The following is a 27,277-nucleotide window of genomic DNA, read 5'->3' on the forward strand; positions in this document are numbered from 1 at the left end:
CAAAAGCCTTTGCATAGTCAATGAAGCACAGATAGACATTCCTCTGGTACTCTCTACTTTCTGCCAAGATCCATCTAACGTTAGCTATAATATCCCTAGTACATGGCCTCTTCTAAACCAAACCTGCACATCTGGTAGTTCCTTGTTGACGTGTTGCTCCAGTTGTTTTTGGATAATTTTCAGCAGAATCTTGCTTGCGCGTGATATTAATGATATTGTTCAATAATTTCCGTACTCTGTTGGGTCACCTTTCTTTGGAATGGAACAAATATCGATCTCTTCCAGTCAGTTGACCAGCTACCTGTCCTCCAGATTTCTTGGCAAAATTTAATGAGCACATCCACGGCAGTGTCTGTTGAAATATGTCAATTGTTATGCAGTCAACTCCTGGAGTCTTGTGTTTGCCAATTCTTTCAGAGAAGCTTGAACTCCCTCCTTTATCACCACAGGCTCTTGCTCATACATTATTTCATGAAATTCTTCTGTGTCAGACAATTCCTTCTGGTACAGTGACTCTGTATACACTTTCCATCTTCTTTGAATTCTTCTTGGATCATTTAACACTCTGCCTAAAGTATCCTTAAGTATAGCCACTCATGGCTTGGCTTTGTTTTTCAATTTCTTCAGCTTAAGAAATGCTGAGCAAGTTCTGCCGTTTTGATTTTCTGCCTCCAGCTCTTCATACATTTCATTATACTATCTTGCTTTGTTATCCTGAGCTGCCCTTTGAATTTTTTTGTTCAACTCTTTAATTTTTTAATTTCTTCCTTTAGCTTTGGCTTCTTCATGCTCTAATGCAATATTCAGTGTCTTGTGTGGCATCCATCTTGGTCTTTTCTTCCTCTTCAGCCTTTGTAATGATCTTTTGCATTCTTCATGGATGATAGTCTTGATATCCTCCCACAGCTCATTTGGTCTACACTCATTGGTGCTCAAGTGTTCAAACCTGTTTCTGAGATGGTTTTGACATTCGAGTGGGATAGACTTAAGGTCAAATTTTGGTTCCCATGAATTTTATTTAATTTTCTCAACTTCAGCTTGAACTTGCATATGAATAGTTGGTGGTCAATTCCACAATCAGCACCTGGTCTGGTTTTCACAGCTGATATTGAGCTTTTCCAATGATTCATACCACAAATGTAATCAATTTGATTCCTATGCATACCGTCAGGTGAAATCCATGTGTATAGCCTGCATTTGTGTTTCTTAGAAAAGGTATTTGCAATGAATTAATCATTGAATGTACAGAATTCTATCATTCTATCTCCAGCCTCATTTCTGTCACCAAGCCCATGTTTTCCAGCTACTGGTCCTTCTTCTCTGTTCCCAACTTTTGCGTTCCAGTTGCCCATTATTATCAATGCATCTTGATGGAGAAAATATTGACATTTTCAAACATTTCATTGTACTTTGACTCACAATCAACACATTGGGACCAGCAGGATCGAGAGATGGATTGCATTGATAAAGTATGCAGTCAGAAACCTCTCCAAATTCCTGAGGATCAATGATGTCAGTTTGAAAACTAAGGTACACTTGATTCAGGCCATGGTCTTCTCAGTTACTTTCTGTGCATCTGAGAGATGGACAATGAATAAGGATGACATAAAAAGAATAGATGCCTTTGAGCTCTGTAGTTAAAGAGTACTGAGTATACCATGAAGTGCCAAAAGAACAAATAGATATGTCTTTTTCCTTTCCATCTTTGAATTTTTTTAAATCAAGCAAGCTTTACATTCTTTAAAAACTTTCAACCTGTATGCAGAGCAGATTATCCGAGAGGCTGGGCTCTATGAGGAGAATTGTGGCATCAGGATTGGTGGAAGATCTATTAACAATCTGCGTTATGCAGATGACACAACCCTGCTTGCTGAAACTGAGGAGGACCTCATGCACTTACTGCAGAGGATCAAGGACTGCAGCCTTCAATATGGACTGAGGCTCAATGTCAAGAAGACAAAAATTCTCACCACCGGACCAATCGGTAGCATCAGGATGGATGGCGAAGAGATTGAGATTGTTCACAGCTTCAGTTTGCTCGGCTCCATGGTCAGCACTCTTGGCACCAGTAGCCAGGAAATCAAAAAACGTATTGTGATGGGAAAGTCTGCAGTTAGGGACCTCTCTAAAGTACTCAAGAGCAACGGTGTTTCTCTGGAGACTAAGGTCCGCCTGATACAGGCCATGGTTTTTGCAATCACTTGTTATGCATCAGAGAGTTGGACAATGACTAGGGAGGATAGAAGGAGAATTGACGCCTTTGAGCTGTGGTGCTGGAGAAGAGTATTGAATGTACCATGGACTGCCAAGAAAACAAACAGATGCATCCTAGAGAGGGTTAAACCAGGCTGCTCCTTGGAGGCAAGGATTCTAGGGCTTCGTCTGACATACTTTGGACATGTTGTAAGGAGAGACAGGTCTTTGGAGAGGGACATCATGCTGGGTAGAGTAGAGGGACAGTGCAGGAGGGGAAGACCCTCTATGAGGTGGATTGATTCAGTGACTGGGGTAATCAGGATGGGAGTGTCAGAGGCAATGCGATTGGCACAGGATAGAGCAGGGTTTAGGGCTGTTGTACATATGGTCGCTATGAGTAGCAAATGACTCAACAGCACATAACAACATAACAACAACAAAGTTTACTGTAAAGTTGGATTTTAATTTATTCATTGTTTCACATTTTCCTTCCTTCTCCTCCCCCAGTTAACTTTTTTATCTTTTTTTAAATTTTTTGTTGCACATTTTCTTCCTGCCCACCCAGCAATGTACCCCTTGTTCCAGATTGTTGTCATATGTATAATGCCTAATCATACATTCTTTTCAGACAGCTCTTCCCCTCATCCGATTTACTACAGTATTCATTATCTATCCACTCTTTTCCCATTCTCTGCCTACCCCAGCCTCATCTGTTCTTTTTTATAACAGTGGTATTATACAGTATTTGTCCTTTTATGACTGAGTTATTTCACTCAGCATAATATTCTCCAGGCTCTCCAGTGTTGTATAATGCTTTATGAGTTCATTGTTTTTTCAGCACCGCATTATATTCCATTATGTGAACGTACCATCATTTTTCTTTTTTTATTTTAGTGTGTGTGTGTGTGTGTGTGTGTGTGTGTACCATCAAACTGGTACAGAAGTAGATTGCCCCTCCTTCTCCAACAGAGCATCTGGTGGATTCGAACCATGTACCTCTGAGATTGCACTGCAGCTTCTTGCCACTAGGCCACCAGAGCTCCCTGTACCATCATTTTTCTATCCATTCATTTGTTGTTAGGCATTTGGGTTGCTTCCATCTCTTCTTTGCTATTGTAAATAACAGCAAAAAACATGGGTGTACATACATCTGTTTGAGTCATGGCTCTGGTTTCTTTAGGGTATATTCCAAGTAGTGGAATTGCTGGGCTACATGGTACATTTGTTTCCAACTTTTATAGAAAGTGCCAGCCTTCCATAGGTGCTGTACCATTTTACACTACCACCAGCAGTAAATAAGAGATCCAATTTCTCCATTACCACACCAGCATTTATTGTTTGTTGTCCTATTGAACTTTGCTATTTTTGCTGGGAAGAATGAACAGATGAGAAGATACAGTCAGAGTGCTCCTTGGAGGCAAGGAAACATAGCTTCATCTACCATACTTTGGGCTTCTTGTTAGGAGGGGCTATTCTTTGAAAAGGAACATCAAGCTTGGAAATGTGGAAGGTCAGCAAAACAGAGGAAGCCCCTCGATGAGATGGACTATCATTGTGACTGCAGCAATGGGCTCAAGAGATGCTGAGGATGGATGGCACAGGATAGGACAGAGTTGGGATCTATTGTTCACAGGGTTACTATTAGTCATACTCAGCATAACCACATCTATCTAACAACAGCAATGATCCTAAATCTCCAATTTCATTTTTAACACCAAAGCCTTATTTTCCAACTACCAATCCTCTTTTTTGATTCCAACTTTTGCATTCTAATCTTAATTATCAATTGTTTTTAATGTACCATCATTGTACATTAGACCAATTATAGATTGAAGAAGTTGATAGAAATCCTCACTTTCTTCATCTTTGGCTTTAATAAAGGAAAATAATTTTTTAACAAGGCTTTGTACTTGTATAGATTATACTATCACTGACAACATTGTATTTCAGAATAGATCCTGAAATATTCTTTTTTTTTTGTCTGTGTGCATGATCAAACTGGATCTTACTGGTACAGGAGCAGATGGTCCCTCCTTCTCTAGCAGAGCATCAGGTGGATTTGAACTGGGCAAAATATTCTTTTTCATGATGAATGCTACACTATGCCTCTTTAGTTACTGTGGGCAGATGTTGTTGTGCATTATTTAGTTGTACCCAACCCACAGTTGACCCTCCAATGGGTTTTCAAAGGGAGTTTAGTTGCATAGGAGGAGATTACTCACCTTTTCCCTATGGAGCAGCTGATGGTTTCAAACCACATGCCTTTGAAGTTGGCAGGACAGCTCCTTTCCACCAGGCTACCAGAGCTCCCTGCCAGTATAGGAGACCACATAATGTATCCAACTCAAAATGCCCAATACCAATTCATTTTGGCTCGCTGCCCTGGATGTGCTAAGTTGTGCCAAGAAATCTGGAGGACAGTCAGCTGGCCAACTGACTGGAAGAGATCGATATTTGTTCCCATTGCAAAGAAAGGTGAAAAAAGAGTGCAGAAATTATCGAACAATATCATTAATATCACATGCAAGCAAGATTCTGCTGAAAATTATGCAAAAATGATTGGAGCAATGTGTCAACAGAGAACTGTCATATGTGCAGGCTGGATTTAGAAGAGGTTATTATGGCTAACATTAGATGGATCTTGGCAGAAAGCAGAGAATACCAGAGGAATGCCTATATGTGCTTCATTGACTATGCAAAGGCTATTGACTGTGTGGATCACAACAAGCTATGGCTGACTCTGAGAAGAATGGTAATCCCAGAACATTTGATTTTGCTTATGTGAAACCTATACTTGGACCAAGAGGCAGTCGTCAGAACAGAGCAAGGAAACACTACTTGGTTCAAAATCAAGAAGGGGGTCCGTCAGGGATGTATACTGTCTCCATACCTTTTCAATCTGTATGCAGAACAGATCATCCGAGACGAGGAGGAATGTGGCATCAGGATTTGTGGAAGATTCATCAACAACCTGCATTATGCAGATGACACAACTGAGGAGGACCTGAAGTGCTTGCTGCGAAAGGTCAAGGACTGCAGCCTTCAATACAGATTGAAGCTCAACATCAAGAAAACAAAGATTCTTACCACTGAGTCAATTGTCAGCATCAGTATGGATGGTGAAGAGATTGAGATAGTTAACCGTTTTAGTTTGCTTGGCTCCACAGTCAACACTCTTGGTACCAGCAGCCAGGAAATCAAGACATAAATTGCATTGGGAAAGTCAGCTGTGAGGGACCTCTCAAGAGTACTGAAAGGCAATGATGTCAGGCTGGAGACTAAGATGTGCTTGATTCAGGCTATAGTCTTTGCAATTATGAACTATGCATAGAAGAGTTGGACAGTGACTAGGGATGATAGGAAATTGATGTCTTTGAGCTGTGGTGCTGGAGAAGAGTGTTGAATATACCATGGACTGCTAGGAGAACAAACAGGTTTGTCCTGGAGAGGGTGAAGCCAGACTGTTCCTTGGAGGCAAGGATTCTGAAGCTTCATCTGACATACTTGGGCATGTTGCACGGAGGGACAGGTCCTTGGAGAGCGACATCATATTTGGGAGAGTATAGAGATGGTGCAGGAGAGGAAGACCCTCGATGAGATGGATGATTCTGTGATTGGGGTGGTGGGAATGAGTATGTCAGAGATAGTGAGGTTGGCACAGGATAGAGCAGCATTTAGGGCTTTTGTACATAGAGTCACTATGAGTTGCAAGCAACTTGATGGCACATAACAACAATGTCTAGAATATCAATCTTTATATGTTCTATTTCATTTTTTAATTAATTTTAATAATAGTTTACAGACTTAGTTTCCAGTCATTCACTGTTGCACTTTTCTCCCTGCCCACCCCACTGCCCAATTCCCTCTTCTCATTGAAAAGAGAAAGAAAAACTCTCTCTCCCCCCACATCAACTCCACTATGCCGCCTTCACTCTACACTTCTGTAATGACGAGAATACCCAATCATATATCCCTTTTAAACAGTTCTCTCCCTCATCTGTTTCAATGCAGTATACATCATTTCTACCCTCCTTTCCTTCGGTCAACCCCGATGTCAGTCCCGTTTTACAACAGTGGCCCTGTGCAATATTTGTCCTTTTGTGACTGAGATATTTTACTCAGCATAATGCCCTCCAAGGTCATGCATTTTGCATAATATTTCATGAGTTCATTGTTTTTCAATGCTGCATAGTATTCCATTGTGTGAATATACCACAGCTTCTCTATCCATTTATTTGTTGATGGGCACTTGGATTGTTTTCAACTCTTTGCTATTCTGAACAAAGCCACAATAAACATGGGTGTGCATATACCTGTTTGGATGGCAGTTATGGTTTCTTTAGGGTAAATTCCCAGTAGTGGAATTGCTGGGTTAAATGGTATTACTGTTTGCAACTTTTTAAGAAAGTGCCATACAACCTTCACAGTGGTTGCACCATTTTACACTCCCACCAACAGTGAATAAGGGTTCTAGTTTCTCCACATCCTCACCAGCATTTGATTCTTTACAACTTCCAATTCTCATAGATTCATACTTCATACATTCCATATTCTTTTTATTAATAGATTGTTCCAGCTGTTTCTCCTCACACTGATTCATGCCACAGCAACAAATGAAAGTTCTTCATTTTCATTGGCTGAAAGCTTTACTCCATCCTCAGAAGCATTAAGGTAGACTCTACTTTGAGGAGGCAGCTCTTATCTAGCCATATTTTGAAGGCTTTCCAACCTGAGCACCTCATCTCCTATGGCATTGAATCAAACAATATTATAAAAATACCCTATCAAATAATGATACAAAAACTGTATCAAACTGTATGAAGCAATATTAATACTGTTTTCATGAACTCATCATTTCAGAAGTAGAAGACTAGTCTTGCTTCACTGAAACCAGTTCAGCATGTGTGTACTTGCTGGTATTTCAAACACTGGTGGCATAACTTCCAGCATCAGAACAATATGCAAGGCACTACAGTCAACAAACTGACAGACAAGTGGTAAAATAAGAGGATCAGCAAGAAAGAAGAAAATTCTCAACAGAGTGACCAACCAAGTGGCTTCAACAGTCAGCTCAAGGACAGCAGTGATTGTGAGGATGGTGGAGGACCAGGCAGTACTTCATTGTTGTACAAGCAGTTATTATGAGTCAGGACAGACTTATTGACACTTCACAACCCTACAACCATGTGAGTCAGGAGTAGCCTCTAGCCTGTTGCTTGAGCCATGGATTTGAAATTGAAACTTGCCATCTTCCACAAGTACATGAATATGTCCTTGAAAGAGAGAGAGAGAGAGAGAGAGAGAGAGATGGATAGATACATATGGATACATAGAGATATTATGTATAATTTCACTGGCTTTGCTGCCGTAGAGGAAATGGCCCAAGACATTTCATATGGATAGTGTTCCTGGGGAAATAAAATTGAGTTTCCAGAATTGCCTTGTAATTCTAGTACTGAAGAGAAATTATGTCCATTTGGAGATTGACATGCACCTGATATAGGCCATGGTCTTTGCAATCACTTGCTATGTGTGAGAGAGCTGGACAATGACTAGGGATGACAGAAGGAGAATTGATACCTTTGAATTGTGGTGTTGGAGAAGAGTATTGAATATACCACGGACTATAAAGAAAACAAACAGATTCATCCTAGAGAGGGTTAAACCAGGCTGCTCCTTGGTGGCAAGGATTCTGAGGCTTCGTCTGACATATTTTGTACATGTTGCAAGGAGGGACCAATCCTTGGAGAGGGACATCATGCTTGGGAGGGTGGAGGGACAGCGCAGGAGGGGAAGGCCCTCATTGATTCAGTGAGTGGGGTAATGGGGGTAGGAGTGTCAGAGACAGTGAGATTAGCACAGGATAGAGCAGAGTTTAGGGTCACTATGAGTTGTAAGAGACTCAACAGCACATAACAACAACAACAACAGGTCTTAAAGATACTAATATTAAGGGAGGTCTAGCGGCCTAATGGCAAGAAACTGCACTGCAATCCCACAGGTATGTGGCTCGAATCCACCAGACTCTGCTGGAGAAGGAGGGGCAATCTCCTGTACCAGTCAGATCCGATTTGATGGTACACACAAACAAAATGATAATAAAATTTAATAAAAAAATTTTTTTAAGATACTAATGTTGACCTGGTAATAAAGAGGACAGTGCTAGCCTATGGTATGAGCTAGCAATAGAATTATGCAAAATATCACCATCATTTGGATCAAATATTTGTGAGACAAGACTCAAGGTAGTTGTGTACTTGACACCTGTCAGCCTTTTTGATAGACTGAGAAATATAGGTAGACTGGCTGGTTGGTTCTATTAGTTGTGGTTGTTGTTGTTAGGTGCCATTAAGTATGACTCCTAGCGACTCTATGAACAACTGATGTGAATCCTATCCTGTGCCATCCTCACAACCTCTGACACTCGAGCCCATTGCTGCAGTCACTGTGTCAGTCCACCTGGTTGAGGGTCTTCCTGTTCTTCACCAACTTCTCACCTTTCCAAGCATGATGGTCCTTTTCCAAGGAATAGTCTTCTTAGCCACATGCCCATAGTTTGCAAGACAAAGCTTCACCATCCTTGCCTTCCTAGGAGCACCCTGGCTCCTTGCAACTTGCTTGCTGTGAGGAGTACTGGCAATCCCAGTGCACTTAATTGTGCTCATGAAAAATCGATACCTAGACCAAGAGGCTGTTGTGTGAACAGATCAAGGAAACATTCATGATTTTAAATTAAGAAATATTAAGAAAGATGTGCATCAGGGTTGTATCCTCTCTCCATACTTAATTCAATCTGTATGCTGAGCAAATTGTTCAAGAAGCTGGACTCTATGAAGAAGAATGTGGCATCAAGTTTGGAGGAAGACTCATCAAAAACCTTCCATATGCAGATGACATAACCTTGGTTCTACTAGACAAAGTGGAAAAAAAGAAAGGAATGAGCTTAGGGCTTCAAAATCACAGCTCAAGAATCCAGAAAAGATCCTTGACCTTGAAGACAAAGATTCGACTCTCTGCTCCTCATTGATCCAGATTGCCCTCTCTTCTTGGGTACCCTCAGCCGCATCCCTGAGACACGATGGTGAAGGTCAGAGTAAACAGATTTGGCCGCATTGGGCGCCTGGTCACCAGGGCTGCTTTTAGCTCTGACAAAGTGGATGTTGTCACCATCAATGATCCCTTCATTGACCTCAACTATATGGTCTATGTGTTCCAATATGATTCCACCCATGGCAAGTTCAACGGCACTGTCAAGGCTGAGAATGGGAAGCTGGTCATCAATGGGAAAATCATCACTGTCTTTCAGGAGAGAAATCCTGCCAACATCAAGTGGGGTGATGCTGGTGCTGAGTATGTTGTGGAGTTCACTGGTGTCTTCACAACCTTGGAGAAAGCTGGGGCTCACTTAAAGGGTGATGCCAAACATCTGCTCCTTCTGCTGATGCCCCCATATTTGTGATGGATTTGAACCATGAAAAGTATGACAACTCTCTCAAGATTGTCAGCAATGCCTCCTGTACCACAAACTGCTTGGCTCCCCTGGTCAAGGTCATTCATGACAACTTCAGCATTGTAGAGGGACTCATGACCACAGTGCATGCCATCACTGCCACCCAGAAGACTATGAATGGTCCCTCTGGAAAGCTGTGGCGTGATGGCCGTGGAGCTGCCCAGAACATCATCCCTGCATCTACTGGCACTGCCAAGGCTGTGGGCAAGGTCATCCCTGAACTGAATGGGAAACTTACCGGCATGGCTTTCCATGTCCCCACGCCCAATGTGTCAATTGTGGACCTGACCTGCTGTCTGGAGAAAGTTGTCAAATATGATATCAAGAAAGTAGTAAAGCAGACATCAGAAGGGCCCCTCAAGGGCATCCTGGGATACACTGAAGACCAGGTTGTCCCTTGTGACTTTAACATTGACACCCACTCTTCCACCTTTGATGGTGGGGCTGGCATTGCTCTGAACGACCACTTTGTCAAACTTATTTCCTGGTTTGACAATGAATTTGGCTGCAGCAACAGGGTGGTTGACCTTATGGTTCACATGGCCTCCAAAGAGTAAGAGCCCTTTGGACCACCAGCCCCAGCAATAGCACTAGGAGAGAGAGAGAGACCCTCAGCTGCTGGGGAGTCCTTGCCCCAACTTGATCCTCCCACACACTAAGAATCTCACATCCTTGGCACAAGTTTCCATCAAATCCCCGAGAAAGGGGAAGGGCTTGGAGAGCCCATCTTGTCGTGTACTGTCAATAAAGTACACTATACTTAGCAAAAAAAAAAAAAGAAGTCAAAGATTCTCACCACTGGGACAACTGGCAGTAGTACCAGGATAGATGTGGAAGAGATTGAGGTTGTTAACAATTTCAGCATGCTTGGCTCCACAATCAACACTCTTAGCACCAGCCATTAGGAAATCAAAAGATGAACTGCTGAGGAAGTCTGCTGTCAGAGACCTCTCTAAAGTACTAAAGAGCAATGATGTCAGTCTAGGGGCTAAGGTGTGCCTGACCCAGGCCATGGTCTTCACAATTACACTGTTATGCATCAGAGAGCTAGACAATGACTAAGGATGACAGAAGAATTGATGCTTTTGAGTTGTGGTGCTAGAGAAGAGTATTGAACATACCATGGACTGCCAAGAAAACAAAAAGGTCTGTATTTGAGAGGGTGAAACCAAGTTTGTCCTTGGATTTTGAAGCTCTGTCTCGCATACTTTGGGCATGTCAGCCTTTGAAGGAGGACATCATGCTTGGAATGGAGGAATGACAGCGCAGGAGAGGACGAACCTGGAGGAGGTGGATTGATACGGTACCTGAGGTAATGGGAGTAGAGGTGTTGGAGTGAGACTGGCTCAGGATAGGGCAGGGTTCAGAGCTGTTGTACATAGGGTTGCTAGGAGTCACAGGAGACTTGATGGCACATAACAATAACAACTCTCTAACACATGAGATTGCCATGAATCAAAATCAACTTGATGGCAGTGGGTTTGAGTTTGTTTTGGGCTGGGGTATTTTTATGTCTTGTGTTGGAGGAGTGAACCCAGAGCAATATTAAAAATGGACCCATTTTCAGTTTTCATGACAAAATATTTCCAAGACTCTGATTAAACATTCTTTATTGGATGTTTTAGTGTGCACTGCACTACAAGAAGTTGCCCAACCAACACATCCACCCCTTCATCAACCCTAGTTAAAGTGCTCTGAGCATGTCTTTTTAAAGGACTCAGGGGAGGCGCAATCATTAAACCATTGTCTATCTAACCCTCTTTCTCCAACCATTCTCTATATGCCCCAGCATAGTTGCGAGCCCTGTGGAGACAAAGAGCGTGAGGGTGAGAGAAGGTCAGGTCCTAGAGTCCCCAGACATCCCCAACTTAGCCATCCACACCTCCTCCATACCCTTTGTATCCAAGGCGCTGAGCCAGCTTTGCAGCAAGAGAGCCCCGCTTGCCTATCTGACAGAAGAAAATAAGGTTCTCATCTTCCAGCTTTGGCTTCTCGGCAGAGTACAAAGCCTGGAAAGCAGCTGGCTCCATCTGCAGGGCATTTTCCAACTCGGACACTGGGAGGAGGAGTCAAGAAGAAAGAATGGAAAGGAGGCAGGGAGGGCAGGGCCCCGGTGATCAAACAAATCTTCAGTTTCCAATGCACACAGTGTGTCACCCCACCCCCCCTTCACTACCCACACCCCCAAAGTCAAAGTCAAGAGCAACTACTCAGCTAAATCACTTTTGAAAATGAGTCAATAACTAGATCATGAGGAGGGAAAGCTCAGGCACACAGCCTCAGTGAGGTCAAATGATCTACCCTACTCCTCACTGCCTATTATCCACTAAAACTGGATGGGCCAGTTTCTATGCCAAGAGCCACCTCCAATCAGCCCTTCTCTAGGGAAGTTTAAGGATGGATTAAGGGAAATTAGGACCCCATGACCAGTGCCTCGCCCATTCCACCCTACAGAAGGTCCGTCTATTACTCCACCAGTCTCTCCCCTCTCAATCCCCTACCCGGGATGTTAAGGGCCCCTGGAATGGTCCCAGCTGCAGCCTCCTCCCGAGATCGCACATCAATGAGGCAGGCACGGCCCGAGGATAGAAGTGAACGGAGTTCAGGGAGCAAGATTGTGGACACTGAAAAAGGCAGCACCAGAGACATGCAAGGAGAAAAGCAAGGCACAGCGTTTGAGATCCCCTCACCTGCAATACATTATCCTGCTGGGGAGGGGTGCATGTGTACCTCTCAGATACGCCCCTTCATACACCTCCACCCGTTTCCACTCGCTCCAAAGCCACAAGGAGAATGAATTAAGGTCCCAGGGCTCCCGCAGGTACCTCCAGCCATGGTACTGCAATTGCAAAATCCCAAGAAGGCAACACCAACTCGCCTAGTAGGTTCCAGCAGCATCTCCCCCGCCTGCTTCCAGAGACAAGACCAAGACCGGAACCGGAAGCAAGGCACCGCCTCCGCACCGCCCCCACAGCACCTGCTCCGGGTGCACCGCCCACATCACAGCTCACAGAGGAGTATTTGAGATGGACCAGGGTTCAAGGTAAGGAGTACTGGAACCACGCCTCACATTAACTTGGCCCAGCCCACAGTGGTCAAAGGACAGGGTCACCACCACCCCCTTCAGCCCTGGGGCCCACAAAACAAGCAAAAAATGAGACCATTGTAGTTTTAAACAATTTTATGATTAAAAAAAAAAAAGAAAAAAGAAAAGGAAGGAAGAAAAGAAAACACCCCCAACAAGGGGGAAGGCCCCAAGTGGGCTCCTGCCTGTTCTCTCCACCGCTCCAGACCTGTCTGCCTGGGCCTTAACTGCCTGCTGGCCAGGTTCCTCTTCCCCAGGCAGCAGCCACTGCTAGGCATCTCTTCTTCCACTTCTTGCTAAAGCCTATTCCCTAGAAGAGCCAGGTCCACACCTGAACCTCAACTCCAAGTGGAAGTGCTGGAGTTCAGACCAAGCCAGAGCGTCACTGGTCAGCAGACCCTGTGCTGGGCACTTTCTAAGCAAGCACAGGACAAGCCCTCCAGTTTCGTGTGTCTGGTATCCAGCATTGAGAGAGCACATGCATTGTGCAAGACGAGCACATGGGTCCAGGGACTGCTTGGTAAGGGTGGGCGAGGCTGTCGGCGTGCATGTCCAAGTGGCTGTTTCACACCACTGCAGGTTGCTGTATCACAGAGCCTCAGTTCAAAGACACACTTTCTGAACTCCCCTGAGTCCCATGCCAGAAGTGGGCAGTGAAGGAAAAGGGCATGGGGTTAGCCTGGTGCTCCTGGGCTAGCTGCAGCTCTCAGAAAAGGGTTGCAGGGCTCAAAGCCCCCAACTTCCCAGAGTTAGTTGCTGTCATTCTTGATGACGACCTCTACTCCATGATGCCGCAACTGAGCTCGAAGCAACAGATTCTTGTTTTTAAGATCTTCCACCTGACATTGGGAGGAGGTAAAATAAGAGGTATGAGCAGAAAAGCTGGCACAACCAAGCTCCTGAATGTATTGAAGATGTCCACTACTGAGAGATACGTGGGGCAGGAAGAACTATAGTGGGCCAAGGGGGGAAAGGAAGGGCTATGCTTCAGGCTGAAATCTGACCTGCTGTCGAAGTACATCATTGTCCAGCTGGAGCTGGTCAAGCCCTTGCAGTTCCTCAGACAATCGGTGGTTACTCTGCCGAAGCTCCTGAATATAATCACAGGCTTTGGACAGAATGCCACCTTTACTCTGAGAGAAAAAGAGAATAAAATTAGGACCAAGATTTACGAGAACTCACTTGGCTTTCCAAAAACACATTAGACAGCATTTCCCTCTAAGGATGGTGGTATACTTTTCCCAAGACACAGGAATCTCAGAGAAGAGACTACTGCCATCTGTGCCCCATTTTCTACTACTTCTGGAAGCAGTAACAGAAAACAGAATTCAGGCACCCTGCCCACTACCAGGGTCTTTCCATGACCTGGCCAGATTTGGTACTCTCCATGGAGCAGTCTGGGATAATTTTGGACAGCTGCACAATCCAATTGTTGATCTTATCTCGACGGCGGCGCTCCACTGTCAGACAAAGAGAAAGCCAAAATGACTCAATCAGAACTTGCCACTGGCCCCAGCATACAATTACTCAGCTCTTGTCACAGCTCCTGGCTTCACACCCTCATCACACCAACCTTCATTATGTTGAGCCCTGCGTTTCTCATCTCGAGTTGTCCGGGGGGCTTCTGACTTCCTGCAAACAGAGCCCAAGATGACCAGAATGAGGGAAAGAAAAGATAGAAGATGGATATTTGGGCAGGGGTAAAAACCCCTCACAGTGCAAAAATCTTCATGGTAATGGACAAGAAACAAGGGTCACTCACGGAGAATAAGGATGGGTCCTGGGAGCAATGGAGCGCTGGCTTCCACCCTGCAACACTTCTTGTGGTGACATCATCACGAAGAACTGACCTATGAAAATGCAGAGCAGCTTCCACTAGGAAACAGGACAAGAACTTTACCAAGCTCTGAGATTAATGTCCTGGGATGCTTCCTCCTGCTGGACTGGCACCTCCAACTCACTACCTGCCCAGACCTTTATGACCGCCTGAAGGGTCATGAGTAATGAGCCACTGCCCACAAGTCATATCCCATAAGCTATCCTCGTCCCTCCAGCCTACCTCCCCACACGAAGCTCACCAGTGCCAGGAGGGGTTGCCTGTCCCAGTAGTGCCTCTGAGCCCTGGGTAGTAACAACAGCAGCTGTACTTCCCGATGTCGTGCCCCCCGCCCCATCTCCCACAGCAGTGCTGGGGAAATAAGTATAGTGTGTCTCAGCAGCTGTCCCCTCTGTGTCAACTGCATCATCACTGGTGAATGCTCCCTGGATCACCGCCTGGGAAGGGGAGAAAAAGAACAAAGTCCAGTGAGTCAGACTCTTCTTCCAATCATCCCACTCTGTAGCTTCTATCCCTTGGAGGAAGAAGGGGGACAATACAGAAAGAGCCTAGTGAAGATCTAGAGACAGGAAGCAAGGCAACTGTAGGTCTTCACCATCTTGAGTTTCACCTCCCTACTACTGGTTCCTTTCTTACTATTACTTAAGAGTTCTAGCCCTAAGGGAGCTCTGGTGGTCTACTGGCAAGAAGCTGCACTACAATCCTAGAGGTACGTGGTTTGAATCCACCAGATGCTCTGCTAGAGAAGGAGGGGTCAATCTCCTCCTATACCAGTCAGATCCAATTTGATGGTACACACACACACAAAAAAAAATTTTTTTTTTAAATTTTTTTAAAAGGAGTTCTAGCCCCCTCCCCAGTCCAAAGCCCCTATATACCTGGGTCATGGATTGGGTGGCAGGGTAACCACTGATGGCGCCAGTGCCTTCAGTCTGGCCATCCAGCTGCCCCTCAGACACCTGGATCACCCTATACATCACCTAGAAATGATAAAGAAAGGGGAAAGAGAAGAAGAGAGTAAGTACTGGGTATCCCAAGAACCCTCATAAGACTTCGCTCTGATAGAACTGTAAGAGAAGTTCTTCAGAGACACAGATTCAGTTATCCTTCTTTCCCCTATAGAGGTTTCAGCATAGTCCCTAGTCCACAAGAATCTCTTCTCCAGACCTCTCCACCTCTACATCCTCTAAGCAAAGTATCCCAAATCAAAACCATATCAGACTTGTTGCCATCGAGTTGATTCTGACTCACAATGACCCTCTAGGACAGAGCAGACCCGTCCTATTGTTTCCAAAGCTATAAATTTAACAGAGTTGTTTTAGGTGCCATCGAGTATGATACACAGCGACCCTATGAACAAAAGATCTGAACCCAGTCCTATCCTGTGCCACCTTCATACTTGCTGACACGCAGAGCCCATTGCAGCAGTCATCATGTCAATCCACCCTATTTGAGGGTCTTCGCCTCCTTTGTTGACCCTCCCCCTTTCCCAGCATCATGTCCCTCTCCAAGGAACAGCACCTCCTAGCAACATGTCCAGAGTATGTGAGGTGAAACTTCATCATTCTTGCCTCCAAGAATGCAATACAGAATCTGACTCCAGCTGCAATCTTTCCAAGACTCTGTTTGTAACAGAGTAGATTGCCCACATTTCTCCTGAGGAGTGGATTCAAACTGCCAACCTTTTGGTTAACAGCTCAACACTCAGCCCAATTATAGTGTTCTTAAGTCTTCCACGACATCTTCAATGACCTCCCTCAATCCCAACCCCAAATCACACCTGCCACCTGGCCCCCTCCCTTACCTGGCCCCCATTCTCAGTTCGGAAGACGTACTTGACGTTGGGGTCAGGGAAAGTGGCAGCTGATTGGATGCTGGCAATAGCCACACTGGTTGGGTCCTCCCCTGTTGCCACTGCACCTGAAGTAAAAAGAAACAGCTCAGTCTGTAAGCTCAGTCTTTTCTCTCTCTGTTTCATTTGCATGTCATTAATAGAAGGAGGGTACACAGGAGATAAGCCATGTAGAAGACAAAGAAGTGACCCTCATTCTCTCACTCACCTTCCTGAATCTGCACTGTCCCCTCTTCTGTTTCAGCTGTTTTCTGCTGCCTATTTGTAAAAACAGGACAAAAAGAAGAGATAAAAGAAATGAATGGGAAGGAAGTTCACTGACCCAGAATTTACAGCTCCCAAACCGAGTGGCATTCCCAAAAGATGCTGGATTAGATTAGAATAACTGCTGATTATTTACTGAGAGTTTACTATGTGTACATAGTTAAGCACTTACCCTGCTCTATCTTTTTTTTATACTAAGAACAGCCCTATAAGTTAAATAGCCCATTTTATACATGGAAAAATAAAGTCACATAGCTAGTAGGTGATGTACCCAGGACATGAATCCACAACTGCTTAACTTCAGAGCTAATGCTCTTAGCAATTTCGCCATTCTCCCAGGCCACCCATCTCCTATCCCAGACCCTACCTCTTCTTCACTCACCCCTTCATCTCTCTGTGAGGGGGTACATCCGAGGAACTTGTCCTTTTCTGGAGGTCTTCGTATCTCTTAACTTACAGCACTGTGTACTAAGTCCTGGTAGAAACCAAGGAATTTTCAGTGAGTCTAGGAACCTTGATTCTAGAACTAGGATCCATGAAAGTATAGCCAAGAATATAACCCAGTTGTCTACAGGGGAACAATCAGTCTCCCTATTCTGATGCTGGGGACTGAGTTACAATGGTTGAAAAGTCACTCCACAAATAGTGTCCCTCACAGCCCTCCATGATAAAGCCTGATGGAGAGAGGATTACTGGATTGGAAGACTGAAAAACAACCTATATCTGGATGGATTATTACTAAAGCTATTAGGACTGTCATGACAGCAGCTTCACGGGGATTAGGAAGGACCATATTAAGACTACCATTATTAAAAAAAAAAAAAAAGCAAACCACAAAGATATCTAGTGGTATAGTGTGTAACACATTCAACTGCTAATGGAAAGGTCATCAGTTCAAATCCACCAGCCACTCTGTGCGAGAAAGATGGACAGTCTCCTACAAAGATTTAACAACCTCAATCCTAGAGGAATGTGGTTCGAATCCACTTCATTCTCTGCTGGAGAAGGAGGGGCAGTCTTCTCCTGTACCAGACAGATCTGATTTGATGGTACACACACAAAAAATAATAAATTTTTTTAAAAATTTTTAAAGAGGAAAGATTTAACAACCATAGAAACTCAAAAGAGAACCAATATATTGTACTGGAACCGACTTGATGGAAGCAATGACCAAAACCATAGGGCCATGGAAACTAGTACTTTTCCCAGTTACTTAAGCGCAAACTGTACGCGAAGAAATCTATTCTCCACTCTAGAGAGGGAAAACCTCTAAAGTCTATTGTCAATGGAGTACCATCTCTTACCACAATGACCAAACTTGATCTCTGAGGCCCATTCTACCGACAAGGCTCTTGTTTTGGAGTTTTCAAATGTAGGTCATTTGTTAGAAACTCTAAAGCCGAAATGTAGCATCTTGAAAACCTCTCTATCTTACTCTTCAAGTCTTCCTGTTAAAACAACACATTTGCTAACATGTTGCCATGACAACTCCAAATCAACTGAGACTCAGAGGGGGAAAGCTGGAAGTTCAGGGCCCTGAAGAACAGACAATGGGGGAAGGGATCCATCCACAAGGTGCCAGCCTCAGGACTCTGACACTCAGAGTCTAAGAAAAACAAAGGACTGAGCAGGCAAAAGCTTCCACAAAGAAATAGCGACACTGGGCAAGGCAAAAAAAAAAAAAAAAACCCACCAAAAAAAAACCCACCACCACCAAAAACAAAGCAGGCAAAATTTTTGTAAACTCTCTCGCTATACTAAACTATCTCTTTCCCAAACTAAATTATCCAAGGAAATCTTCAGCTAGATGCACTTCAAAAATCGAGTGTTTAAGGAAGGTAACAGAAATTCTTAAGGGGGCGATAAGGGAGAAAGGAACTGAAAGTGAAACTGAGAGGAAGTAACACTGTTAAGAGATCCCAGTATCTAAATGGAAGTAACATTTATATTCAGGGACCACCTACCTCTCCGTCCTTAAACCGGAGGGGGAGTTGCCCCTCCCAGCTAGTTGTGCTGGCTGCAGGAAGCAGCAGCACTGAAAGGGAGGGCAGGGCGCAAGGAAGCATCCCTATTATTCACAGCTGTCTGCCAGGGGCAGGATCCGAGGGCAACGGGGTCAGGCTGCTTATTAAAATCTTACTTAGTTGGGCATCTGAAAGCATTTTCTAAGCATTAGGGAATATGCCACACGGAAAAGTGAAAGGATGTCGTGGCGTGAACACTCAGGCAAGAAGGGATCAGCAAGATTCCATGCTAAACCTGGACACAAAGGGGCGAAAAATTCCCCACCAAGTCCTGAAAGAAGGAATGCGACCTCTTTCCGAAGGCCCACCAACCAGCAGGCGCTTTCAGAACCGAGCGCCAGAGAAGCGCGAACCCCCGAGTCCATGCCGTGACTCCGTCAGCCCCTCGCGCTCACCCCGCGCCCCGAAAGCTCCGCAAAGGCAAGAAAGGGCGTCCGGGGGCTCGGCAGGCCTAGAGTCCCCACCCGTGACTCGGCCGCTCGGCGCCCCGGACCGCGGCCCACGGCAGCGCAGCGCAGAAGGGCGGGGGCGTGCGCTGCTCGGGGGCGGGGAGAGCTCGGCCCACAAAAGGGGGGGGGGGAAGACCATGAAGACCCAGGCGCGGCCCCCTCCTGCAAAACAAAGGCTTCCGAGCCAAGAGTTCCGTAACCCAGAAAGCGCAAACCAAATCAGAGCTGCCCTCCCTTGCCAGTCCTACAAAGCTCCTGACTTCTGTCTGGTCCTGCACTCACCCTGCAAGGCCGTCTCAGCTACCGCTTTGCCTCGACCGTCTTCTCCCCCCTCCCAACTCGAGTAGCTCCATAGACAGCCGCTCATGCGCACTCTCAGCCCGCGGCCCTGTTGGTGAGGGGCGGAAGTGTCTCGCAGGACCCGCCCAATTTCCTCAGTCCGTGGGCTGCCTCGCTTCCGGTCGGTCCTTAGTGAAGTTAGAGGGATAGGGGGCAGTGTCGAGTATCACTAGCCTGGAAATTTGCTGTGTTCTGCGTTTCTGCCAGAATGACATTGAACTCGTTACTGTTTTAAACAAGAATAGGAGAAAGACTGATTTACACTAGCATCTTTGTGCTGGCAGGACCTTTTTAGCCTCAGGAAAAGGGAGTGATGAAGCCTTTTTAGATCAGAGAGTGACTTCTGACTCAAACGACATCATTAATAAGGCTGCTTGGGAAGCCATCTTGGGTCAGGGCATCTAATTGAAATGTTTTTTAGGGGAAGATTAGCACAGCTACCTAGGCATACATTTTTTGTGTGTTAGTATCAGCCTTCTCTTACCTAAAGACCCCAAAGGAGCCATTTCTGTGAAAGGATTTTTGTTCCCATCTCAACTGGTCAGAATGACTTTTAATGGATTTGAAGAGATGTGAAGAGCTCGGGCTCTATCTAGATCAAACCCCAATCCCATACCCACCTTTGCCACTTCCTTCTTAGGTCTTTGACAAACCTTTTAACCCAGTCGAGCCTTAGTTTCCTTATCTGCAAAAAGATACCAGTACTAACCTTGCAGAACTGTTAATGGAGTAAATAAAATGATAGAACATAGCACATAAAGTACCTCGTTCCATTATAGATATAGAATGAGCATTATGTAAATGTAAGTTTCTCTTCCCCTTTTCCTGACCACCATGAACTCAGCTCTACTTCCTAGCCACAGGTCTCCATGACAACATCTGCAGAAGAACCCTTCAAACAAACAAAAAAAAGCCCCAACGTTTTGCACAAACATACTGAGGTGATCCTTACCACCCATTATTTTAGTAAGAATAATGAAACTCCACACTATTTACATGTAAAAATACAACTTTTATTCTAAGAAATCTCCCTTTAATGAAGTAGGGTCTTGTTTGGGAAAGCAGTCCCAGTGCCTGAGTGACCAATATTCCTAAACCAAGGCAATAGGAGAGGGCACAGTGATCCGTACCAGGGTCCTTCTTTAAATAGACTGACTAAAGGCAGAGGGTGGGACAGCTTGTCTTGCCAACAAGCACTGAAGTCTTAAAGGAGCTACTTGAACCAGTTCCTCCCTAATCTGAAGTTTAGAAGGTCAGGTATTCAAGAGTCCAGGAACAAAATAGGAATGGACAGCAGGGCAGTGTTTGTGTGGGGGAGACTTTGATTTGGCTGGATCCTTCCTTAGTCATTTTAGCATTCTGTGAGCTTTTGCAGGCTCAGAGGAGATAAGGAACTTTGCTGAATTTCCCCCTCTTTTCTTCACTTTGAAAAAGTTTTAAGTTTTCTGGCTATGTATAATCTCTTTAGTCAAAAACGCCACTCCTTTGGAAAAGATCTTGGCACCTTTCTTAGGACTCTCAGGTAAACAAACTAACCTATGGCCACCCACAATCAAAAAGAGAAGCAGGTGGCCAAAGCCTGTAAAGTTCTACAGCTTGTCAGGGACCATGGAGATTCAGAATACCTGACTGGTCCCCTTTGCCCAGTGTTCTGGCCTTAATGATTATAGTTTCTCACCTTTCCCAGGGTTAGCCTGTGTTTCAAATGCATAGGATCGGCGCTGGGGGCTCATAAGGGGATCAGGGGGGTGACATTCTCTAGGGGGCAGACTAAGCCGACTCCGGTGTCCAGATCCTTCTGTGTCTTCAGATTGGAGATCCAGGCAGCTAAGGGGTCGATGAGCATGATCAGGCATCATGTTACATGGAGTAGTTCTGGGGATGAAGTTGTAGTCTCCACCCCCAGCACAGGTCTGGGTTCTCCGCACTCCCTGTGCCTCAGTTCTCTGGCGGTCCCGGGCCAGGGCCACAGCAGCATCGAAGGAAAGACTGCCCCCATTCTTCCAGGAGGATCGAGAGGCTCCTCCTCCTCGGGACCCCCAAGCCCTCTCCGCAGGAGTCCCATCAAGCCGACCAGGCCTTGGACATGGGTTTGCAGGTGCCACGTGGATCTTGCTACACAGTGCACTGGGCATCTTGGCAAACTGTGGCTTAGGGGGCACCACAGGCACGGAGCGGACCTGTTGGACCTGAACCAGGGTGGAAGCCAGACGCATGCCCACACTGCCAGCTAAGCCAGAGGGACAAGGGCATAGATGACAGCCATCTGAACTAAGCTGCCCTTCAGGCTCCATATCTTCTGGCCGAGGTGGCTTTGGAATGGCCTGTTCCCTTTCAGAGGCCTGGGCATTGCCCCCTTTGGTACTGTCAATCTCCAGGGACTCACCACTGGACTCTTTAGAGAGGGAACCGTCTTCAAAATGGTCATCTCCCGCCCTCTGGTCACCCTCAGCCTCTCCATCCCCACTCTCCCGTTCCTTGTTGACCTCCCCTGCTCGTCCTCCAGATGCTTCTGTGATTTTATCTTCACCATCTCCTTGGACTTCTCTTGATTCCTGGCCCCCACCCCTGCTCTGTCCGTTGACATCATCTTCTCTGGTTCCTTCAGTCTCTTGTGTATGTACAATTTCCCAGCTCTCCTCAGCAACTTGTTTTTGGGCTCCATACTCCAAATTCTGTCCAGATTCTACCTGGGTCTCCTCTCCTCCCTCAGCATCTTTCTCTCGCTCAGACTCTCTTTCCTTTCCCTTGTCTTTGCCATCCTCTCCTTCTGTCTCCTCCTCCATGCTTTTAGCCTCCTCTGCAGTCTCGGTTTCATTCTGACTTTTAAACTTCTCTTCTATGGCCTCTACCTCTTCCCCATTCACATCTCTCAAACTGACCATCATATTCTGGCTTCCCTCAGCCTCCATGCCTTCTTCACCTGACTTTCCAGTCTCTACCTCGGTCTCTAGACTCCCTTCAGCCTCCTCCCTAATGTCCCATTTTTTTCCAGACTCAGCTTTCCTTTTCTCCTCAACTCCCCAGCCTGGCTGCTTTCCCTCAGCCTGCCCTGTAGCTCGTCTTCCACATCCTGCTATCTTTTCTTCCGGATTTCCTAGACCTTCCCAGATTGGAAATGTGGGCTCCAGGAGGGGACTTAGATCATCATAGGCACTCAGGAAGACTTCCTCCCCACTTTCTTCCTCTGCTTCAGGCCTGTGGTCAGCAGAGGCCAGGGAACAGCAGCTGGGAGCCAGGACAAACTGTGACTCATCCAGAGAGAGATCATCCAGGGGTGGCTCCACAGAGAACTCCTCTACCTGAAGGCACAGCATTGTGGCTCAGAACCAAATGGTCATGTTTACCCTCAGACCCCATACCACCCCAAACTCAACAAGGCAGTTTCTTACCTGAGGTCCAGCTCTCAAGAGTTCCTCTAGGTAACCCATCCCTGGGTCATCCTCCCCAGGTGAGAAGGCTGCTCCTGCTATTTCTGCTTTAATCACTTCTCCATCCTCTGCCCCTAACCACTCGTGCTCTGAGCTGCTTGAGTCTTCTAGGAAGGAGAAGGTATCTTGCACTTCCTGGGACAAGGAATCTTCCAAGGCAGAGGCCATATCCCCTGGTCCTGAACTGGCCAAAGGATCTAGGGATGATCTTGACTCTGACTTCTCATCTGTTGGGGAAGAAATAGTCCTAGAATTCCAAAGGTCCAGGCCAGCTTAACCCTTTCCAATGAGGGTCTTCCTAGCACTAATACAGTATGAGCCCTAACACGCTCAACATAGATAGTCCACATGGCTGATCTTCTCAGAGTAATAATTGTGACTATTGGATTGTAACAGTTCTGGTATGTGGAGTTTAATCTTTCAATATGGCTTTCGTAGCCATCTTTTGACTTTGCTACATAGGTGGGCAGGAATATAAAAATAGGATGTGTTAGCCTGTCCACAAGGGGATTGGCTGTGTAACAGTCCACAAAAGAACTGGCTAGTCTTGCCATTATATTGAGCAACCCAGCAGCAGAAGTAGAAACCTGCTCCACCGCTGAAGAAGAAAAATCTTACCACAAAAAGAGCCAGTAAGAGGACCTACAGGACCAACAGCCATAGTAACCACAGCAGAGAACATGAGATGGAGCACCAGAGACCTGACATGAGATAGGACCTTGGGACTGCTACACCATTGGAACCAGAGCTAAGAGCCTTTGCCTAAGTTTGTTGGACAACTGGGGTTGGGAAGCTAATATTGGGAGGACTGAAAACTTTGTAACACTCACCTAAAGCCATGAGGCTCACAGCTAAGGTGCTAGTGAGCACATTTTGGGAGCCATCTTGACTGTGTTATGCTACTAACTTGTATTATAATCTTTTTTACTTCCCTAACATGGTTCTGTGTGGTCTGTGAGTTATCACATCAGATTTTGGACCCAGCAAAGCAGTAAGATTGGTGTTGAGTTGAGTAGAAAAAGGTATGGGAGCACAAGAGACTATGTCTGACCTCATGGGAATTGGTTTTGTGTTATTGATATAGTTGAAGGGGACAGTTCCCTTTTTTGAAATTGGTAAAGGGCAGATATGGCTGTCCTCACATGGCCTTTGCTCTTTTTACATGTTAGCACTGAAGTTAAGGCATTCAGATGTTAACCAAAAGTTTGGCATGTCAAACCACCAGCCACTCCACAAGAGAAAAATGAGGCAATCTACTGCTATAAAGAATCACAGTCTTGGAACCCCTATGGGGCAATTCTACTTAATGGCAGTGAGTAGATTTATAGGTTTCTGGCTATTTTTATTAAGCTCTTCTCCAAAATACTGCTGTTGATCTGAGATAGAGCCCCTCTACTGTGTTTCTGAGGCTATAAATCTTTATGTCTTTCTTCTGCAGACCCTTGGTGGACTTGATCTACCATCCTTTGTGTTAGCAGCCCAATAAGTGTCACATGTTGTCATGAGGGCTCCTTAAGCTCCTCTCAAGTGCCTTTACAGTGCACTCTCTTATTTCCCTAAAAACACCTTACACTGTTGTTGTTGTTGTTGTTGTTGTGTACTGTCGAGTCAAAAGCAACTCAGAGCTGACCCTCCAGTGGGATTTCAGAGGCAATTAATCACACAGGAGCTAATTACCCATCGGTTTTTTGTGGATCAACTGGTGGATTCAAACTGTATGTCCTTGCATTGTCAGTGCAACTCCTTAACACTAAGCCATCAGGGCTCCCTCCTATTACACATAGGACCTATATTATTTCTATTCTGTATATGAGAAAATTGAGGCTCTGATATTAAACAATTGATCCAAGGTTGCAATCAATAAATGACAAAGCCGAAATATAAACCCAACTCTACTTAATTCTGTTATATATAGTATGGACCTTATCAACTATGTTATGCTCCCTTGAGACTTCTCATTGGGGCTACTTAGGGACTGTAGTCACAGCACAGACCAGATCCCAACTCTGGTTCTCTCTAGCTATACTAACAACAAATTGTTTAACCTTTCAAGTTTCACCACTGTAACATAAATATAGTAATACTTACAGCTATAAATTATGAGAAAATGAAACAAACTAACATCTACAAAACATCAACACAGCACCTGGCACAAGGCACCCTTGGTAAATATTAGATGTTGTTATTAAGGTGGTCGTTATTATTTTTTTTTCATACTATTATGTGCTGTTGAATCAGAACCAACTCATAGCTGACCATCCAGTGGGTTTTCAGAGGCAATTACACATAGGAGGAGGTGGCCCATCCTTCTCCTGTGGAGCAACTGGTGGATTCGAACTTCTTGACTTTGGGATTGCAGCACAACTTCTTGCCACTAGGCCACCAGAGCTCTTTGTCTTCAAACTTTGAACTGAATCTATTTTCTGAAATAATATTTTACCAGATAACAAACAGATTAATAAAATAAAGGATGGACTGTGAGAATTGTCCTCCATTAAAAAAAAATCCTATCTATATGAGACCAAAAGATCAACAGTTCCTTTGCATGTTCTATGTGTCTGGCATAGAACATCTTGGGTACATCAGTGGCCTAAAGGTTGCCAGAGATTTTCACTCCAGGAATTTCACACAATCTGATAATATTTCTAGATTCCTCTAACTTCAAACCCAAAAAGACAACTAAAGGCAACTATACTCAAGTACAGAGGGTTGAGGCCTCTCAGGAAAGATCCCAGCAATAGAGCCTCAGCTTAGAGTTCGAGTCCCCTACCCCAGACCTGGGAAATCCCTAGGTCCTTCCTTACCTGGGGGACCGGGGCCTGGGCCAGGACCAGAAGCAGTACTTGGTCGAGGCTGTAGGGCGGGGCATTCAAGTCCACGGGTAAGTCTGGCCAAGGAAACATTGGAGATGATGTTTGGGGGCACATTGAGGATAGAGGTGATGTGCAGGGGAAGGTTGACATTGTAGGGATCTGAGATGTGAACACCAGCACAGCGCTCTGCACGGCTGGTACCACTAGCCCGGGCTGTTGGCCTCCCAGCTCGTGGTGTGCCTGGCTCAGAGTTTGTGCCACACAATGCCTCTGCCTCAGGCTCCTGCTCGCCCTCTGCTGCCTCCACAGAACAGTTCTCCAGGCTCTCAGGCAGCAGCTGGCTCGGCCGAGGACTGCTGGGTCCCATTAGCTCCTCTGGCTCTATTGAGGGGAGAAAGGGTCAGGATGACAAGAATCTCAGCTGTAAAGAGAGCCTAAGGAAGACTAATACACAAGGCCCAGCTTCCTCCACCACCTCAAACTCTCCAGCCAGCCAGCAGAACACAGTTCACTCCACCTGTACATGCTCAGAAAACCACTTCCATTTTCTTCGGATGCTGTTACTGGTCATCACTGACACACCCATTCACAAACACACTGTCTTTTCATCCACAGTATACTGTCTCAGATACATGTATGTACAAACACACACTCATGAACATACACATAGACCCTAAGTTCATCACTGTAACCCCAGAATCCAGAACAGTGGCTGCTATACAAATCAGTATGCACTAATCAAATATTTTAAATATTTTTTTTAAATCACTGAATACAGGTGGGCACATAATTAGAGACACAGAGAGGAATGCACACACTGTGGTATCAGCCGTAACACTTACTGTTTCATGAGTGCATTCCTAGACATGCATGCCCCAGATGCATAGACTCATACTGCTGGGCACAAAACCGCATGGGCATATGCACACGGGTACGTAAACACCAATACTCACCATCATTGGTCCCAGTCGCAGCACTCAGGGAGTCCATGCTTTTGGCTGGCCGAAGTGTCCCCTTATCAGACTTGTCCTCTAAAAGGCAAAGATGTTCATAGAGCCCAGATCTCACACATATCAACAGAGTTCATCCCACCTCTCCCCAGACATACCCCTCTCTTCGGCCCCTCTTGGAAGTTTGCGCTTTGTCTCATGGCCAGAGCGACCCAAGTTGAAGATGGATCTCCATTTCCTGACCTTCAAAGACCCTTTCCTCCTGCAGAGAATGGGGAAATAATTTGGAAATAGAAGCCCGTGTTCACTGCAGGGGAGGAGGGCCCAGGAAAGAGGCCTTACTTATGCTCAGCAATCTCAATGATGGTGTGGTAGGGCCGGATCTGTGGAGGTCCATCCTGCAGGATGCTGGGCAAATTGTAGGGCAGGGACCTGGGTGTAAAGTCCTCAGGACTGTTTGATACCCGAGCCCCTGAAAGAGATCGCCATCCACCTTCCACTTCACCACCTGGGGTGGTGGTGGGGGG

General features: G+C 45.5%; 3 protein-coding genes and 1 pseudogene across 4 annotated transcripts in view; all 4 read right to left on the reverse strand.

Annotated features, from left to right (window-relative positions):
* The window catches only part of LOC102847111, a 99,037-nt pseudogene extending 89,077 nt beyond the window's left edge, over window positions 1-9,960 (reverse strand).
* A 1,497-nt stretch (window positions 9,961-11,457) lies between these two features.
* On the reverse strand, window positions 11,458-12,541 carry TSTD1 (thiosulfate sulfurtransferase (rhodanese)-like domain containing 1). The gene is made up of 4 exons (XM_006895545.1): window positions 12,532-12,541; window positions 12,208-12,330; window positions 11,600-11,762; window positions 11,458-11,509 (listed from the first exon to the last, which is right to left on the reverse strand). Exons 1-4 carry the CDS (start codon window positions 12,539-12,541, stop codon window positions 11,458-11,460), a joined length of 348 nt encoding a protein of 115 aa, XP_006895607.1.
* A 335-nt stretch (window positions 12,542-12,876) lies between these two features.
* Window positions 12,877-19,622, reverse strand: USF1 (upstream transcription factor 1). Of its 2 annotated transcripts, none has more exons than XM_006895476.1 (11): window positions 19,500-19,622; window positions 17,127-17,219; window positions 16,689-16,738; window positions 16,464-16,548; window positions 15,507-15,608; window positions 14,870-15,065; window positions 14,554-14,641; window positions 14,365-14,423; window positions 14,157-14,251; window positions 13,796-13,924; window positions 12,877-13,630 (listed from the first exon to the last, which is right to left on the reverse strand). In XM_006895476.1, the coding sequence occupies exons 5-11, from the start codon at window positions 15,603-15,605 to the stop codon at window positions 13,541-13,543; spliced, it is 756 nt and encodes a 251-aa protein (XP_006895538.1). In that variant the 5' UTR covers window positions 15,606-15,608; window positions 16,464-16,548; window positions 16,689-16,738; window positions 17,127-17,219; window positions 19,500-19,622; the 3' UTR covers window positions 12,877-13,540. The 2 variants fall into 2 exon arrangements, with proteins under 2 accessions (XP_006895538.1, XP_006895537.1); XM_006895475.1 differs by having other exon boundaries at window positions 16,433-16,548.
* ARHGAP30 (Rho GTPase activating protein 30) overlaps window positions 19,093-27,277 on the reverse strand; it is a 21,308-nt gene continuing 13,123 nt past the window's right edge. The window contains exons 7-13 of the mRNA XM_006895546.1: window positions 27,093-27,258; window positions 26,909-27,012; window positions 26,754-26,831; window positions 25,792-26,181; window positions 22,949-23,214; window positions 21,235-22,858; window positions 19,093-19,379 (exon numbers count right to left, since the gene is read on the reverse strand). Coding sequence (XP_006895608.1) covers window positions 19,093-19,379; window positions 21,235-22,858; window positions 22,949-23,214; window positions 25,792-26,181; window positions 26,754-26,831; window positions 26,909-27,012; window positions 27,093-27,258 — 2,915 coding nt within the window. The remainder of the gene's footprint in view (window positions 19,380-21,234; window positions 22,859-22,948; window positions 23,215-25,791; window positions 26,182-26,753; window positions 26,832-26,908; window positions 27,013-27,092; window positions 27,259-27,277) is intronic.

The sequence above is a fragment of the Elephantulus edwardii genome, unplaced genomic scaffold (assembly GCF_000299155.1).
Source record: "Elephantulus edwardii isolate Elephantulus edwardi_28Jun2011 unplaced genomic scaffold, EleEdw1.0 scaffold00168, whole genome shotgun sequence".
Taxonomy (NCBI): Eukaryota; Metazoa; Chordata; class Mammalia; order Macroscelidea; family Macroscelididae; genus Elephantulus; species Elephantulus edwardii.

Excerpts from the sequence above, each read along its gene's own strand:
- TSTD1 (XM_006895545.1), bottom strand. Across the intron at positions 11,763-12,207 it reads AGGGGCCCTTAACATCCCGG|TGTCCGAGTTGGAAAATGCC; the intron begins GTAGGGGATTGA and ends TCCTCCTCCCAG. Across the intron at positions 11,510-11,599 it reads CAGCGCCTTGGATACAAAGG|GGCTCGCAACTATGCTGGGG; the intron begins GTATGGAGGAGG and ends TTGTCTCCACAG.
- USF1 (XM_006895475.1), bottom strand. Across the intron at positions 14,252-14,364 it reads CAGGGCTCAACATAATGAAG|TGGAGCGCCGCCGTCGAGAT; the intron begins GTTGGTGTGATG and ends TTTGTCTGACAG. Across the intron at positions 13,925-14,156 it reads AGAGTACCAAATCTGGCCAG|AGTAAAGGTGGCATTCTGTC; the intron begins GTCATGGAAAGA and ends TTTTTCTCTCAG.